This window comes from Lathyrus oleraceus, chromosome 7 (genome assembly GCF_024323335.1).
Source record: "Lathyrus oleraceus cultivar Zhongwan6 chromosome 7, CAAS_Psat_ZW6_1.0, whole genome shotgun sequence".
Classification (NCBI taxonomy): domain Eukaryota; kingdom Viridiplantae; phylum Streptophyta; class Magnoliopsida; order Fabales; family Fabaceae; genus Lathyrus; species Lathyrus oleraceus.
Window position 1 is genome coordinate 177,950,769 of NC_066585.1, and position 19,320 is coordinate 177,970,088.

Sequence of the window (19,320 nt, forward strand, 5' to 3'; positions counted from 1 at the left end):
GTACTCGTGAATCCAACACTGTTACAAAATACAAACATAATAAATAAAACAAATTAAGTTAACATATTTTATAAAATGAATCCAACACTTAATTAACAAAATTAAATTATATACCTGTAGGAGAGTAGGATATCCACCGAGCTGTTTGCAACTGTACATGGACGCATCTCCAAGATATCGGTAGAGGGTAACTAGTGCAGCTGCTCCCCAACTATATCCTGAACATCCATCCAAGTCCCTAAACAGGAGGAGGTATCGTGCCTCTACAAGTGTAAAGGTCTTATAAGCAAATATGGTGGAACCCACCAACATCAATAGATATGCTCCAGTCGCATATGCCCAGCTGGAAGCAGCTCTATGATGTACGAATAAATCATATAACCACTCTAACTTGTAATACGATCCCCTGCAGCTACGAACATGTGACTGTGCCTGACCCTGTGACACTCCTAGGTAGTCAACAGCAAGTTCAACAACTAGCTCTTCAGTCACATCCTGAGGACTCCAGAAGATACCCCTGATGAGCAAGTGAAGTAGAGATGCGACATCATCTAAAGTAATGCTCATTTCACCAAACGGCATGTGAAATGAAGATGTCTCTAGATGCCATCTTTCCACAAATGCAGAGACAAGATTTGTGTCTATCTTGTTCAGACTGGTTCTCTGCAGTGAAGATAAACTGGATCTAGATACCCAACTCTCCATCTGTGGTGGAAGAGCCAATGGAACCCTAGAAGTCAACTTCAGTCCATGTCCGGCAACCTTCAACTCTTTCTTTGGACCTCTTTCCTAAAAACAATTAAAACACATATTAGAAAATAAATTATAAAATATTCAACTATTATTCATTTTCAAATATAGCCCGTTTACTTACCTCACCGAACCATACATGTCGAGCAACATGATGCTCGTACTTCACCAAAAGAGACGTATCGTACGACCTCCTGGATATCCAGCCGGCTCAGCTGCAGCTGCAGATGAAGATGCACCCCGGTCTAACGTGCGGACTGGAATCCGGCCATCTGCACCTCGTCTTCGAACCACTGCAAAAAAAATGTTTAAAAAAATAATTAAAATTAAAAAAAAAGAAAAGAAAAATTACGTACCGGAACACTTCAAAGAAGAGTTCCGGTTAGTAAAAAACAAAAAAGCCTTCCGGAACACTTTCTTAAAGAGTTCCGGTATATATCATCCAAACCGAAAGTCTTTAAGAAAGACTTTCGGTATACAACTATACAAACCGGAAGACTTTCTAAAAGACTTCCGGTTCAGTGCCCCTTAAAGGTAACAAACTGGAACTCTTTAGAGAAGTGTTCCGGTATACAATTAATGAACTGGAAGACTTACTCTGAGTGTTCCAGTTTACAATGCAAAAAAGCCAAATATTTGTCTTCTCCGGAAGTCTTCAACGAAAATGGTATAAAAAATTTGAAATGGAAAATATACCCTATTTATATGAGGGTATTTTGATAAAAAAAATTTAAATGTAGGGATGTGGGTACAATTGTAGGGGTACATGGTAAAATTTTCGTATATTGGACCGTTCACATAAGAAATTGGGCTTCATGAAGTTTCTTTTAAAATCTGTATTATTTTCTAAATAAATATTTTAAAAAACTAATTAAAATTATTAATGATTAATTTATTCTTTTAAAACTATTAATTAATATATTATTCTAATCATCACTATCATCACGTTATTAAAAAATGGTTTTAATCAACAAAATAAAAATAAAATAAAGTTAAGAGAAAAAATTCAAATTTTAAATTAGGATAAAAAATGTAAAACATCAAAATAGATGATGAATTTAATCCTAAAGAATTTGTCACCTAAGTTGGGAATTTCCACTTCCTTCCAAACAAAACGTCACGGATATAGTTATTGAATATTGATCACACCAATATAAAAAGATAGACGAATTTTGAGTTGAAATCGAAAAGTTGTGTCCACATTAATTATTAGATATTTAGATTAGGTATCCCGTATTTTTTTAATTATTTAATTAGATAAAAACAATAAGATACAAATCAAAGAATATAGATGAAAGATAAGATTGGAATAAAACTAATAACTTGGTATTCCCGTTAATATGCTGGTAAATGAAAAAAAATAAGTTATTCAAAAATCACGAGCTTAATGATAAACACGCATATATAAATAAAATTCAAACTCACTTCACCGTTAAAATAAATCTGAATATAAAGCAAGAAAATAGAGTGAGTAAGATAATAAAGAAAAAACAGAAATTAGTTATTAAACAAATTCCGCCAACTTGATGATTCATATTCCTATTTAACCACTATTCTATTTTGGCAATTCTGTTTTTTTCTAAAGAATCACAATAATAATCACTTCCGGAACGAGAAGAAGAAGAAAAAGAGCTTAAGGCTGGGTGAAAGAAGAACACAGCTTCTTCTTTCTACCTGGCTATTACTACTTCAATTCTTCAACTACCATTCCACCTCGATTTTCTATTTTTTTTTTAATAAACCTGTCATCATCAAAACTATATAATATAATTTTATTTTATTATATTATTTTCGAATGGCACAAAAACCTGAACCTGAACCGAACCCTGCAACTTCTTCTATTTCTTCTTCCACTATTCCCGTAGCTTCCGTCGACCAACACATGGCTACCAAGTCCACCATGATTCCTGCAACTTCTTGGTTTACGCCCAAGCGGTAATTGATTTCCCTTTTTTTTTTCTAGATCCGTGTTGAAAGATAATTTTGATCATTTTTGGGTTTCTTTTTATGAGAGGGATTAATTTAGGGCATGTTTTATGTTTTCCCCCCAAAAAATAATTGTTGTTGATGATTGGTATATTTGACTAATGTAGGTGTAGGTTAAGTGGAATTTAAAGTTTTTGATGGTTTTATGAATTTGTTGTGTAGGTTACTGGCTATATTTTGTGTGATTAACATGCTGAATTATTTGGACCGAGGAGCAATAGCTAGCAATGGTGTTAATGGACATCGTGGAACTTGCACAGGTGGTACCTGCAAGTCTGGTTCAGGAATACAGTAAGTTTTGGTTTTATTTTAATTAATTATAATTAATTAGTACTATATACTGTACTATGATCTACTGCAGAATTATTGAAAGCTAGTAGTTTTGGGTTAATATTTTAAATTGTTTTGGTTCTTGATTTATATTCTGCAAGATAACTATTGTTGTTACATGTATGAGCTTTTCCTTGTGTTTCATACCATGATAGTATATATATACTGTTATACGAAGAACTAAATTTTCAGAATTTTGAAGTAGTATTCTTGACAATATACTTTTGTACTTCTGTTTAGGGGTGATTTTAACTTGAACAATTTTGAGGATGGTGTTCTATCGTCTGCTTTTATGGTTGGACTTCTTCTGGCTTCTCCAATATTTGCATCTCTGTCAAAGAGGTAATGACTGTTTAAGTTGATGCTGCTGTTAGGTATTACCACTATGATATCTTAAATAAGTAAGACACATTGTTTCAGGATTAAGTAGTATGTTACTGTACTGGATAGGTTTTATTTTGGCAATAGGGAACATTGTGAGGTGGGAGGGTCAAATAGTGTAGAAGCATCATTTTAAATATACATTTCTCCATCAAACTGATCAATCATCTCATAGATATTTAAAATCCAAATGTTCCTTCTTAATTCACAAACAAAGCAATAACATCATTTATAAGAGGATTAAGAGGGGCTGAGGAAGTATTCTTTAGTATGATTTTTTAATCAAATATAAGTATCTATGTAATAACCTAATAATAAGAATTCTGGACCTTCTGTGTCAAGTACATGGCATGTAATCTAATCTATAATAAAAATGTTAATAGTTACGTTATTCCTATATTTTGCAGTGTTAACCCTTTTAGGCTTATTGGAGTTGGATTGTCAGTTTGGACTATTGCAACTCTATGTTGTGGCCTTTCGTTTGATTTCTGGTCCATTACATTCTGCCGCATGTAAGTGTTTTCTCATGTTATTTTTCAAGCCTTACGTTCTTTTTTACCGACTACTTACATAATAGTACAAAATGTTTTTATTCCAACTTTTTCCCTTATTCTTTTCTTATTCTCTCTAGGCTCGTAGGTGTTGGCGAGGCTTCATTTATAAGTCTTGCAGCACCTTTCATTGATGATAATGCCCCAGTAGCACAGGTTTGTTTCTTTCCCTCAGAATTGTCTCATGATTTCTGACTTGAAGAATGTTTCTATCGTCTATTGTGCTCATATGCAGGACTGTTAGGAACCCAAGAATTTAATTCAAAGAAAAGAACACTTTTATTAAGAAATAAGAATTTAATTCAAAGGAAAGAAAACTTTTATTATGAAATAAGAAAGGATACGACAAAATCTCTCCAAAGATTTCCCTTTCACAATAGAGTCGCTACTCTATTCACAAAAGATACAATATTCTATGATATTCTTTCTGACTCCTAAAACCTCCTATAAATTTACTAACTAACTTCCCTAATTAACTCCTCTTTATCCTCTATTGTAGCCAACCCCTCTTATTCCATATTCTAACAAAACTCCCCTCTTATCCCATATCCTAATAAACTCTTCGTTATCTTTTATACTAACAACATAGCTCTCCTCAAAACAACACTGTCTTCAAGGTTGCAGTCTCTTTTGTATGAAGCACACGCTCCTTTTCCAGAAGGCCCGTTCATGTAAGTCTCCAAGTAAACCCAAGTGTTGTGCTTCAGACCCTTGTTTGTCTTTTTTCCTCCTTCGTCTGCGACTCTCAAGTTCCATTCCACCGTCAAATCGAAATATTGTCACTGTGGGTCACCCATTCCCTTACATCAGTTCTTACATTTTCACGCTGAACTGATAAAGTGTCATGGTGTTCGATTCCCATCTCAACCTTCCTTTTTGTTGTTGGATCTGCACCACCGCATGCCCTTGTGGTCTGCAGATTGGTCGCCACCCATGTCTTCCGTTAAACATTTTAGTGGTTTGTAAATATAATATAGTAAAACTAACTGATGTTTTCTTTACCGTTCTTGACAGTTGGAATAGTATATGGTATTGTGATTGCTGTCTATTTTTTTTATGGCGCTGACCTTTTTTATATTGGTGTTTGTATCAGAAAACAGCGTGGCTTTCTATATTTTACATGTGTATACCAGGGGGATATGCACTTGGCTATGTCTATGGTGGTTTGGTAAGTTTTTGTTTAGTTTAATACCATTATTATTTTGTTCCAGTAATAATACATACAAGAAAAGATTATAAAAAAAAGGATGACAGCATAATATTGGCTTCCAAATTTTTTGAAAACTTAAAAAGTTGACTTCGTTTCATATACTGTTAATCAGGAAATAATCAAACACATTTATTGTAAATAATTTACATTCATAGAATAGAAAATTAGTCATTAAGAACTGTAATTAGTTATGATTAGTCATTATGAGTTGTAATTACCGACACTATTATATATAGTATCAAATGCAATGAGAAAGGCATCAAGCCAGAATTTCTAACATGGTATCAGAAGGTTCGATCTAACCTGTGAATCCTTGTTCTCTTGGCTGAAATAGCGACACCCCACTGGGTCGCTCTTGAAATCTTGTTTCTTGTTTGAAATTCTCGAAATCGCGTTTCTCAATTGAAAATTTTCAATTGCCGTTTCGTGATTTCTTCATTGTTGTTGCTTCGTGATCTTGATTCCGTGTTTATCGCAAGTTGTTTCGGTGATCGCTAATCATTTGGTGCTGCTAGCATATTGTGATTTGCGATTCGGTTTCGTATTCTCAGCGATTCAGTTATGTGATCATTGTTCTTGGTGATTGTTCTCGGTTCGGCGGTTAGTGGTTTCATTGGTTTCACTACTGTTTGTGGTTTGTGGTTTCACGTACTGCTCCTCGGTGATTGTTCTCGGTTTGGTGGTTCGTGGTTTCCTGGGTTCCACTACTGTATGTGGTTTGTGGTTTCACTTCCTTCAAAGTTTTAATATTTATTAAATTGTTGCTTTAAAAAAAAGAATAGATTTGCTGCACGTGTGAGTTAATGGCCATGGAAAATGAAAAGAATTTTTGTGTCCGTTTTATCGGCAAAAATTATTCTGCATGGGAATTTCAATTCAAGATGTATGTTAAAGGAAAGGGATTATGGAGTCATCTAGATGATGTTTCTAAGGCACCGACGGAGAAAACTGCTTTAGATGCGTGGGAAACTAAAGATGCTCAAATCATCACTTGGATTCTCAAGAGTATTGTTCCTCAGATGATCAATAATTTACGCTCTTTTTCAACTGCTCAAGAAATGTGGAATTATTTGAAGCGCATTTACAACCAGGACAATTCGGCAAAACGTTTTCAGTTGGAGTTAGAAATAACCAACTATAAACAAGGTGCTTTGTCTATTCAAGAATACTATTTTGGTTTCTTAAATCTCTGGACAAAACACTTTCTATTATACATGCTAATGTTCCCAAGACCTCTCTCGTGGCTGTTCAAGAGGTTTACAACACCAGTGGGCGAGATCAATTTCTCATGAAATTACGTCCAGAATTTGAGGTTGTCAGAGGTGCCTTGCTGAATAGGAATCCTGTTCCTTCTTTAGATACATGTGTTGGAGAACTTCTAAGGGAGGAACAACGTCTTATTACTCAAGGAGCCATGTCTCATGAAGCTACCATTTCCGAGCCCGTGACGGTTGCATATGCTGCTCAAAGTAAAGGTAAAAGTCGTGATATGAGACAGGTTCAGTGTTTCTCTTGCAAACAATTTGGTCATATTGCTCGTAGCTGCAATAAGAAGTTTTGTAATTACTGCAAGCAACATGGTCATATTATCTCTGAGTGTCCCACACGTCCTCCACGACCAACACAACATTCAATATAGGCATTCCATGCAACTACAAATCATGCGGTTGGTCCTTCCACTAATGGGGCATCAAACAATAGTGCTATACAACTTGAATTGATTCAACAAATGGTACTTTCCGCTCTTTCGGCATTGGGAATTCAGGGTAAGTCTTCTAATGTTTCTAGCCCATGGTTTCTTGATTCGGGTGCATCCAATCACATGACAGATTCTTCAGAGCATTTGCACAATTTACATTCTTATCATGGTAATCAGAAAATTCAAATAGCTGATGGTAATACTTTATCTATTACTGATATTGGCGACATAAACTCTGATTTTCGGGACGTGCTTGTATCACCTAGACTTGCGTCTAAATTATTATCTGTTGGTCAATTGGTAGATAAAAATTATGATGTTAACTTTTCTAGTGATGGTTGTCTTGTGCAGGAGAAAGTGTCGGGGAAGGTGATCGCGAAGGGGCCTAAAGTGGGAAGATTGTTTCCACTCCAGTTTAATTCTAATCATATATCTCTTGCTTGTAATAATGTTTTGAACTCTTATGAGGATTGGCATAGAAAATTAGGTCATCCAAACTCTGTTGTTTTGTCCCATTTATTTAAAAATGGTTTGTTGGGAAATAAAAATGTTTCTAATGCCTCTATTTCATGTTCTGTTTGCAAAATGGCTAAGAGTAAAACACTTCCTTTTCCGTCTGGTGCTTATCGTGCTTCCGCTTGTTTTGAAATGATTCATAGTGATGTATGGGGTATGCCTCCTGTAGTTTCTCATTCTCACTATAAATATTTTGTCACATTTATTGATGATTATAGTCGTTTTGTTTGGATATATTTCCTTCGGTCTAAATCTGAAGTGTTTTCTATGTTTAAGAAATTTTTGACATATGTTGAAACTCAATTTCAAGCAAGTGTTAAAATTTTTCGCTCTGACTCTGGTGGTGAGTACATGTCTCATAAGTTTCAGGAATACCTTCAACAAAAAGGCATCTTGTCGCAACGATCTTGTCCCAATACCCCTCAACAAAATGGTATGGCAGAACGTAAGAATCGCCATTTGCTTGATGTAACACGCACATTGCTTCTCCAAGCTTCTGTACCATCCCGATTTTGGATAGAGGCTCTTTCCACATTTGTCTTCTTGATCAATCGTCTTCCTTCTACGGTTATTGAACTTGATTCTCCTTTCTTTCGTCTTTTTAAAATTCATCCTGATTATAGTGCTTTACATACTTTTGGGTGTGTGTGTGTTTTGTTCACTTGCCTCCCTTTGAAAGGCATAAGCTTGGAGCACAATCTGTTCAATGTGCATTTATGGGATATAGCCACTCTCATAAGGGATTTGTGTGTTATGATGTCACTAACCATCGTTTTCGCATTTCTAGAAATGTGACATTTTTTGATAATCAGTTTATGTTTCCCTGTGTTTCTCCTGCCATTAATGATATTGTTACTCTTCCTAAGTTTTCTATTATGCCTCAATCTATTGAACGTTATAAACCAGGTCATGTATATGTTAGACAAAACAGGCAACAGGTTCCCACACCCCTTCCCGACGCTGAACCGCCACTTGATCCTATACCGGTTGAACCACGGCGTTCTGGTCGAATATCTCGTGCACCAGATAGATATTCACCAGACAGGTATGATTCCTCACATATTTCTCTGGCTGCCACACTCTCTAGCATATCTATTCCTACTTGTTACTCACAGGCTGTTAAGGATGTGCGATGGATAAAAGCAATGAATGAAGAGCTTCAAGCTCTTCAAGAGAATTTCACATGGGATATTGTCTCTTGCCCTCTTGATGTAAAACCTAGGTTGCAAATGGGTGTATTCTGTGAAATTGAATTCTGATGGATCCCTCAATCGTTACAAGGCTCGTTTGGTTGCGTTAGGAAACAAGCAGGAATATGGAATTGATTATGATGAGACATTTGCACCGGTTGCCAAAATGACAACTGTCCGCACGATCATTTGTATAGCTGCTTCTAATGGGTGGACTCTTCATCAAATGGATGTGAAGAATGTTTTTCTTCATGGTGACCTGACAGAAGATATTTATATGACTCCACCTCAAGGCTTATTCTCTTCATCTAAAGGCGTGTGTAAGCTCAAACGCTCCTTATATGGTTTGAAACAGGCACCTAGAGCATGGTACGAGAAATTCCGCTCCACTCTACTTGGATTCTCCTTTACTCAGAGTCAGTATGATTCATCTTTATTTATTCATAGCACATATGCGAGTATTGTTCTGCTTCTTTTATATGTTGATGATATGGTTATTACTGGTTCGGATCATGCTTTCATTCAGCAACTTAAGCAACAGTTACAAGCATCATTTCACATGAAAGATCTGGGTAATCTACATTATTTTCTTGGTCTTGAGGTTCATTCTACATCCAAGGGCATCTTTCTCCATCAACACAAGTATGCTAAAGATTTGATTTCTATGGCCAGTCTCGAATCGGCTAATCCGGTAGATTATCCTCTTGAGGTTAATGTTAAATATCATTGTGATGACGGTGATCTTTTGCCTGATCCCTTATTGTATCGACAACTTGTGGGTAGCCTCAACTACTTGACTATTACTCGCCCCGACATATCTTTTGTTGTTCAACAAGTAAGTCAATTCATGCATTCTCCTCGCCATCTTCATTTGGCTGCGGTTCATCGTATAATTCGCTACTTAAAGAGAACCTCTCACCGCAGATTATTCTTTTCCGTTGGAATTTCTCTTCAGTTGAGTGCTTATAGTGATGCTGATTGGGCAGGGTGTCCTGATACTCGTCGATCTGTTACTAGTTGGTGCATGTTTCTTGGTTCTTCATTGATCTCTTGGAAAAGTAAGAAGCAAGCAAGAGTTTCTAAATCTTCTACTGAATCAGAGTATCGTGCCATGTCTGCTGCTTGTTCAGAAATACTTTGGCTTCGTGGTCTTTTGGCTGAACTTGGATTTCCCCAAACAGAGTCAACTTCACTTTATGCTGACAATACAAGTGCCATTCAAATTGTTGCAAATCTTGTTTTTCATGAACGCACCGAACATATCGAAGTTGATTGTCATTCAATACGTGACGCCTACGATGATCGGATAATATCACTTCCTCACGTCAGTACTCAGTTGCAGGTTGCAGATATTCTTACCAAGGCTGTTCCACGCCCACGACATCAGTTTCTTGTTAGCAAGTTGATGCTCCTTGACCAGCCGCATCAATTTGAGGGGGAATGTCAATCAGGAAATAATCAAACACATTTATTGTAAATAATTTACATTCATAGAATAGAAAATTAGTCATTAAGAGCTGTAATTAGTTATGATTAGTCATTATGAATTGTAATTACCGACACTATTATATATAGTATCAAATGCAATGAAAAAGGCATCAAGCCAGAATTTCTAACATATACAACATCTCTTAAGCAAGGGAGGTAATTAAAAGTAGAGTGGGAGTATGTAGCTTGTTTACAAAAAGCTTGAAACAACATTTTTCTCCTCATTTGTCATTTTTTTACTTGTTTTTGAATTTCCCTCTGATTTTATCTTTTTTTTCATAAACAGGTTGGAAGTCATTTTGGTTGGCGTTATGCATTTTGGGTGGAGGCAATATTGATGCTTCCATTTGCTATTTTGGGATTTGTTATGAAGCCATTGCAGTTGAAAGGTGCACATTTTTATCTCACATTGATTTATTGTGGTTCCCTGGTATTGTTTCTCATCTCTAAACCACTTGTGGGGATACAGGTTTTGTCCCCGCTGATTCAAAGAAAGTGTCGGCACTGGAGACAGTTACTTTGGGAGTTCAAGGTACTATTATATTCTTAGAATAATTTTGGCAGGACATAATCATACCCCCCATTTGAAATATAATTTAAAATATATATACGTTATGTTACTAAATGGTGGATATGCTACACTAATATTTACATTACTCATACAAAAACCAAGAAATTTTACTTGAGATCTTTACTAAATGTACTTGTGTTATTTCTTTGTGCTCCTTTGAGTTTGTTTACCTGAGTTTTTTATTGTGTTGTATTGCTTAATTAAGAGTATTTATGATTCTTCTTTTCTATACCTATCTCTAGTATTGTTGTAATTCTCATATTTACTAAATGTACTTCTCATATTTCATGTTTTGATTTTCACCCTAACTAATAAACATAAGAGAATATAGATTCAATACTTTTCTCACCATTTTCTTTTAGAATTTTTTAAAATAGATCTAGCAATTACAGAAATGTTGAAAATGGTAAAACACGGTTTTCATTGTTTCTAGAAATGCATTCTTCCTAGCTTCTCTTCCATCTTCTCTCTATCACAATAGTTCACTATGTGAATCTTCAGTCTCGTTAATAATTTAAAATGAACATATACTTTAGAAAATGAAAATTGAAATTATTGTCTGACGAATGTAAACAGGGCTTTGAACTGTTCTACTTTTTTACTTCTGATTCACAATATCTCTTTGTTGGGCTTAACAAAGTTCTCTTATTTGATGGACAGATGCGGAGGCTTCAAACGGAAACAACGAATCACATGAACCTTCCAAGTGAGAACACTACCTTTAACCTTGATTTACAAAGTGGTTTCTATATTCACCATGATAGTGCCTATAGAAACATTTATCCTGTCAATGTTTCTCAGCTTTTTTTAAGGACAAAATTTCTCCCTCTAGCTGAAAATGATTATCCCTCAATTGTTCTAAAATTTTTGCCACTATTGGTTTTTTGTAACTCCTAGCGTGTGGCATCCATTCCTAAGTGACTGATTTATACAAACTTATTTTTTGTTGACTCTCATATAGGCCAAAATGCAGATGCAAAGTATTAAATCAGGTCTCAATATTTCTGAAAGATATGAAAGCACTTTTGTCTGAAAAGGTTTACGTCGTCAACGTTCTAGGTATGCATTAGCTGTTTTCTCCATATTTAACTGTGTTAAATTCATCTCAGGAGCTTCTGTATGACTAGCTTACTTCCTTAAAAACCTCATATACAATTCTCCTCTACCTATTTATGCACTATTTCTTACAATCGTATTGTTTTGCCATGCTTCTTCATTTAATTGTTGCTGAATGCCTATTTGCAGGTTACATAGCATATAACTTTGTCATAGGTGCTTACTCGTATTGGGGGCCCAAAGCTGGTTATAGTATATATAACATGGTGAGACTTTATTTAATCTAAGGACCAAGCATGTGCATAAGATTTTACCCTTCTTTCATTTATATATTGTTACTTGCTTAAAATAAGTTTATGATGCCTGATACCTTAACATAATTTGCTAGTAAAACATAATATTGTTTGGTATAAAATTATTTTACTAACAACACTTTACTTTGTCAGACTAATGCAGATATGATATTTGGAGGGATTACAATTGTATGTGGAATATTGGGCACTTTAGCCGGAGGCTTTGCTCTTGATTACATGACTAACACCCTATCAAATGCATTTAAGGTTGGTATATGAGTTTTGAGTGTCAAATCTATTATCATTTATATAAATGTTTATGTATTTCCAAATAATGTTTTTTTCTTTGCTTTTTTATTTATTTATTCGTTAAGCACATTGAAGATTTATGTAAGTTAGGAGTAACTGGATTTACACTTCTAAACTGTAAATTTTCCAAAAATATCTTCCTGAGTTGTATCTAACATATAAGTTTATTTCCCTCATAAGTCTCTTAAGATGATTCCCACTGCTCCATTCTAACCACCTTGAATTCTTTTCAGCTTCTCTCATTTACAACACTTGTTGGTGGTGCATTTTGTTTCGGTGCCTTCGTATTTAAAAACATGTATGGCTTCCTAGCTTTTTTTGCTATTGGCGAACTACTTGTTTTTGCTACTCAGGTACTTCCCTCCTCTATGTGAAGAAAACTTCATGTTTGATTGTTTATAGTAATATATGATGTCTAAGTTATATACATGCTTATCATTTATTAGTATTTTAGCAACTGTCTCATTCATCTTATAACTGTTACAATCTCGAAATTCTCGAGTAACATTTTTCATGAATTATTATATTTCCGTGTTTTTATGATCTAAATGATTGCTCCTTAGGAACCATTTTGTGTACATGGTCAAAACACGAAAAGCATAATTCTGCTCCTTAGATATATTGTATTATTCTTATATTGTTACAATTTTCTTTCAGGGTCCTGTGAATTATGTATGTCTCCATTCTGTTAAACCAAGTCTGAGGCCACTATCAATGGCTATGTCTACTGTTGCTATTCATATCTTTGGAGATGTACCTTCCTCGCCTCTTGTCGGAGTTGTCCAGGTTAGCTTTTTTAGGTCTATTAGTCACAATTTTACAAATTTTACGCATTATTGTGCACATACAATATTCTGATTGTGGTTCTATGCATATACAGGATAGTATTAATAACTGGAGAACTACCGCATTGATTCTAACAACAATATTTTTTCCAGCAGCTGCTATATGGTTCATAGGTAAGTATCATGGATGGTTATACAAAAAATTCACATTACTAAATTCTTTGATGTAGCATCACATTGTCATCATGATATTTTGCTACCACAGGAATATTCTTGCATAGTGTGGATAAATTTGATGAAGATAGTGAGCATCAAGTATCAAGAGTAGAGGAGACAAGTACAACCACCGCGCCGTTGCTTGAAGACAAGACCAGAGAAACATTGCCGTTTTCTCAGTCCCAAGAATGTTAACCTTTTTGATATCTTTTGATGGCTGTCAACGTAGTTTGTTTCGTTCATAGTAAATAGCAGTTATCTTAATTCTTTGTTTAACGTTTTTTAATTTAAGATTGATTTTTTTTCTTTTCGTGTAAGTATCTTTTTGCTTCTGCTTAGTGAAAATGAAATAATGCAAGAAGCTATCTGCGCATCTGCGCATGATATTTGGCTATGTTTACGTTACTCGTGGCACACCTCTGTAAATATTGTTCATGCTTGTGCTCCAATGAGTAATCATGATTAAGTTTTTTTTACACTTACATGCTTTTCAAATATGTTTTAGATTGATCTTTATTTTCTCCCTCAGGAATGAAGTATAGATAAAAAAAAAGTATTTGAAAAGTTGATGTATATTGGATGTATCAACTTTTCAATTATCACTTTTCTTAAATTCCATTCAAGAGATATCTGTATAATTTTTCTTCTCCCTGAATTCAAAATTTACATTAAATGGAAGATTAAACGGAAGAAAAATAAAGAGGATAACAACATCAATCAAGTTTTATCTCAAGCGATCGATCGGATACATTAATCAATTTTTGTCATAATATTCTATTAAGAATTATATTTTTATTTAAATCATTAATTTTGAGATTTTTTTTAAAGCATTTACATCCATCAAACATATTTGGATTCTTTAAATGGATCCGACTTATTTTTTTATATTATATTATATTTCAAATTATTTAAACAACTCAATTATATTTTTCAAATATTCATAGAGCTCTCAAAAACTTTATGGTTCCAACAAATTTTACAATATACGACAATTTCATATCCATTGCCACTTAAGTAAATATATAAATGTCCAGCGGACAAGTGTAGAATTGCTCTTCAATTAGAGAACATACTTGTATCTTTTTTTATGAATTATTCAAAAAAATTGACAAATAACTTTGAAAACAGTTTAGAAACCTTACAAGCTCAAGAGATATTCATGCTCTTAATAATTTTTCTTTAAGTATTTCTATATCTTTCACTTTCTTTAGTTGTTTGACTTATATTCATCTGATTTATTCTCTTTACCATATCTATAAGTCTTCTCTCTAAATGTTCAAATCATCTAAATTTATTTTTCACCATCTTCTCTATTATAGATACTATTCCAATACTCTCTAAAATTTTCATTCTAATCTTATCTTGTCGAGTCTTACCACACATCTATTGCAACATCCTTATCTTTGATACACTTATTTTATTATCGTGTTGATTCTTAACCGTCAAACATTCTATCTCGTACAACATTATACGTCTTACCGCAGTACGATGAAAAATTTCCTTCAAATTGAGTGGTACCTGTGTGTCACATAATACACATGATGTCATTCTCCATTTCAGCCACCCAACTTGAATTCGATGATTTACATCCCCTTTTATTTCTCCATCATTTTGAATTACGAACTCAAGATATTTAAATCGTGTGACTTAAGGAATGATATGATTTCCAACTTTCACCTCTATGTTAGAAATGTTTCTTCTTTTGTTTGACTTACATTCCATATACTTTGTCTTACTTCTACTGGAGAAAACCAATGTGTTTTAAAGGTCGCCTTTAAGTCTCCAACATCTCATTTAAATCCTCCTTTGACTCTCTAATAAAGACTATATCATATGCAAAAGGCATGCATCTCGGTGGTAGCTTTTGGATGAGTTCCGTGAGTACATCCCAAATTAAGATAAAAAGGTAGGGGTTAAGGTTGAACCTTGATGCAAATCTATTGTAATAGGAAAATTGTTTGTCTCCCTACCTTGTGCCACACACTAGTCGATACACCTTCATACATATCTTAGATAGCTCGAATATGTACGATCTTATCCTCTTTCTTCTCTAGAGTTTTCCACAAAATCTCTTTAGGCACTCTATCAAACGTCTTCTCCAAATCAATAAAAATTATGTGCAGGTCTTGTTGGTCCATTCGATACTTACTCCATCACACGCCGTAATAGATAGATCACTTCCATGGTCGACCTTCCAGACATAAAATCAAATTGATTCTCAGTGACTTGAGTTTCTTTTCTTAATATCCGTTAAATCACCCGTTCCCATAATTTTATGGTATGACTCATTCCTATAATTTACATAATTTGTATGACTCATAAGCTAAAATGGACCAGTCGTTTGTGCGTTGGGTGATTTTCAGTTATTAAGAGGTTGGGGGTTCGAAACCCCCTTACTACCAAAAAATCCTGCATATGTTAGCTTTGCAATACATAATCAATGCCAAGTCCAGATAAAAGGAGAAGGTTGTGATAGGCAGTCCACATTCGAAAAGAAAATGAAATAGTAAAATTATATTAATAACTATTGTCTGAAAACCCTTGTCAATTTAGAATGAGAAAGCAACTTATAACTATCTCTACAATGGTTTTGTTCATCCTTCCAGCTAAATCGTTCATCTGAGGAGTTTTGGAGGTATTTTCTCATATATAATTCCAAGGATATTACAATAATCCTCAAATGAAACTATGCACTATCCACCTTTATTAGCTTTCAAACTTCTAGATGCTCGTTCAATATAAGCATGGAACTCTTTGAAAATTTAAGAACTTGACTTTTTGTCTTTAGTGGATACACACACCCATTCCTTTCTCAAGTGATCTTTAATGATGGTAACAAAGTATTTAACACCACTAAGGGATATTTCAGATGTTAAATACATATTTGAATTAACAATGTCTATAACTTTGTTTCTTCTTCTTGTATCATCTGATCTTTAAAAAGACATTTTGTTTTGCTTTTCTACTAGACATTCTTTTACAAAATTCAAGTCTTTTCTCATTTATGTTTGGAAGATGATATTTATTAAGAATCTCCAAAATTTTCTCATTCATATGGTCTAATATTTATTAAGTATCTCTTTTTGATTTTGTCCAGATTTATTCGAATCAAATGTTCTTCTAGATTTGAATCAAACCATAAAAAACTCAATTTCCATCACTTATTTAAATGATTGTTTCTTTTGATTAAAGTAACAAGTGCGGGACATCTATGATGATTCAGAGAGACAAAAATAATGATTTTTGTCCTCTCTTATTAGTGTGTTCATCTTTACACCATTCTTCTCTCTTCTTCATCAAACATCGATATTTGATATTGAACTCATGTCAATTCTTTATCTATTTTTATTGCATCTTGTTTGTACAATTGGATTATTTTTGTGATAATTTGAGAATGAGTTGATCAATCTTGTTGAGGATTTGATCAAGCTCTTGATAACCATCAAGAACAAAGACACATTCATCTAGAAACATTTATAAACCTTGTGTGTGTGTGTATGTTCATTTTTCATCAAAACTGAATTACTTGACTAATCACTCATAATGTCCTTTGTTGTTGAGATTATCTAGCACTGTTGACCATCTTCATCCTTAGTCTTTTTTCTTATTTATGGACCATCCTCTAAAGATTGAGTGAAATGGAGACTAGTAGTACATTAGGGTATCTAATGTTTTTATGTGTAGCTGGTTTTATATTGTAACGGGTACAAGTATCATTTCTTAAGTGCAGTTGGTTTTGAAGGGTTATCTAACAAGATAAGAGTTTCCATTGTACTATAAGGAAGACTATGGCATAATCAAGTATTCATGGTCCGTAAGGCGGAGTTGGAAGTTGTCCTTCTTTGATGGCGTTGGAGAAAGATTGCTAGTAGACAAAGTTGGGAGTTGTCAAATATACACTCAGTTAATGGCAATCACTCAGATAAGAAATCAATGGGATCGGGTGGATTGCCACACACGAATACTTAGAGCAGGTTATTGGATCAAGATCTTGAGGGATCTTATATTGTGTTAGCAATTTAGTCTCTACTTCATTAGAAGGAATGATTATGTGATAGTTCTTTGTAATCAAAATGATGTAATTATTTTATCATCATAGTGGAAGATCATGATCATATTTTGATGGCATCATCCATTGAAAAGTGAATGTAGGAAAAATGAGGACGAACGTTGAAACACTATATATCTTGTGTATTTTTGTCTTTCCTATCCTTTTTGCTTTATAAGCATTCATTCATTTCATATGTGCTACTGCATGTTTGAAATTGCATAGTTTATATACCATACAGCTTAGATCGTGCTTGTAGTGATTTAATGTATAAGCTTAGGTATGTGGCGTATCAATCTTAAGGAATCATTATGAAGTCAATTATGCATTGTTAAGTACATTCAAGTAATGTGTTTTTAAATCGTTTCATTTACAAGCGACTTTGAATGTCATGTAAATTACTTGCACTAGGAACGATTTATCTTATGGTTATTTCATGTATCAATTCTTGTGACTTGATTCATTGAGATGCTTCCAAGCTCTCGTTTTTTGTGTTTTGGTTCCACACCTTTTTAAAATATTTTTGTTTTATGGAACCTAAAAAGTATTTCAAAATTGTCTAAAAGGATTTTAGGTCTATTCAATCCCCCACCCACTTCTAGAGATTGTTGTTTTCATATTCTCACCCAACAACTCAGGGTTTAGAGAGGGGACCCAGTTTGTATGAAGAGTTAAATGTTGAGTTTGTACCAAATGCATGTGTTGAGTAGATGTTGAATTGAATTACATAAAGGTTGTGCAAATGAGATGTTTGAGTATTGTTGAATACTCTTGTATGAATTTGTGTAAGTTTGATTGTGACGTGGGTGAAATGTCAATACATGATATTGTGGTGCATATTTGATATGTGTATGATTTTGTAGCGTGTGAATCTACCCTGATGCTTTGTGCACCATTTATTATTTGAATGTATTATCACCTCTTTCTGTTTGATGTTGCATTTGTGCTCCATTGGAGCAAAGACAATCAGGTACCTCAGTAGGAGCTTGATGTAGAGGATTATATTGCACCTTCTTAGTTGCTTGTCGATTAAGTTTTATAGTTGGAATCACTCTGATATGTAACACTAGGGTAACACGTTATTCTTTTATTATTTTTCTTATGTTTCATATCTTTTCTTTATTTGGATATTAAACCACTTTTAAAACTAATAATGTTGTTGAGACTTTTTACGCCAAGTGCTTTATAAATTCCGTTGCTTATCAAATGATCAAATTTTCAACTAAGTGGTTCATGTATGTTTTATTGTTGTGTGAGCAACATCTTGCTTGGAGAATTTATGTGTTATACATGTTATATTTAATTATTTATCGAGTTGGGAAGTAAGGTGTTATACAGGGGTATCAGAGCTTGGTTGGTCCATTCGGCCGAGGTTTTGTCATGTTGATTGTTCCCTGGTATGCGACATGTGTATGAACATTATTAATGTGTTGTTTCATCTAATGTATGTTTGCTGGTGTGAAGACTAATGGCTAGAAGAAATGACCAGATGGTTGTTGATGCCTTGGAAGTGATGGCGCAGGCGCTGCAAGGTCAATAGAATCAGGCTAGCAGTGAGTTATGTGGATTGGGGAAGTTTCAGCAAAACAACCCGTCGACCTTCTAACGAAATAACTCGTCATTTATCTTCATTTCAGTTTTTGTCAACTAATTTACAATACCATTTTAAAGTATTTAAATGTTTGATCATGGTTTTACTGTCTGAATAGTCCAACTTCACGAGTTTTCTAACAAGGCGTGCTTTATTTCTTGGTGTCTTCTTTGGAGTAAAATGATTCAAGCTTTATCCACAACTAATAAGCGCTGGTATAAGTTAATGTACACTTTAACAAGCTTCAATCAATATATTTTTGAATCACAACTATTGCTTTCCAATTTTTCCTATCCCATATTTTGTTGGTTCTCCCCTGAGATTTGTCCTTCTGAGTGATTGACTCATGT

General features: G+C 34.2%; 1 protein-coding gene across 1 annotated transcript; it reads left to right on the plus strand.

Moving 5' to 3' along the window:
• The first annotated feature begins 2,266 nt into the window (after positions 1 to 2,266).
• Positions 2,267 to 13,809, plus strand: LOC127101554 (probable sphingolipid transporter spinster homolog 2). Its single transcript, XM_051039000.1, has 16 exons — positions 2,267 to 2,685; positions 2,899 to 3,027; positions 3,307 to 3,408; positions 3,855 to 3,959; positions 4,079 to 4,154; positions 5,092 to 5,166; positions 10,388 to 10,490; positions 10,571 to 10,633; positions 11,333 to 11,378; positions 11,634 to 11,731; positions 11,918 to 11,994; positions 12,175 to 12,288; positions 12,564 to 12,683; positions 12,988 to 13,116; positions 13,211 to 13,289; positions 13,381 to 13,809. The coding sequence occupies exons 1-16, from the start codon at positions 2,546 to 2,548 to the stop codon at positions 13,524 to 13,526; spliced, it is 1,602 nt and encodes a 533-aa protein (XP_050894957.1). The 5' UTR covers positions 2,267 to 2,545; the 3' UTR covers positions 13,527 to 13,809.
• The last annotated feature ends 5,511 nt before the right edge of the window (positions 13,810 to 19,320 follow it).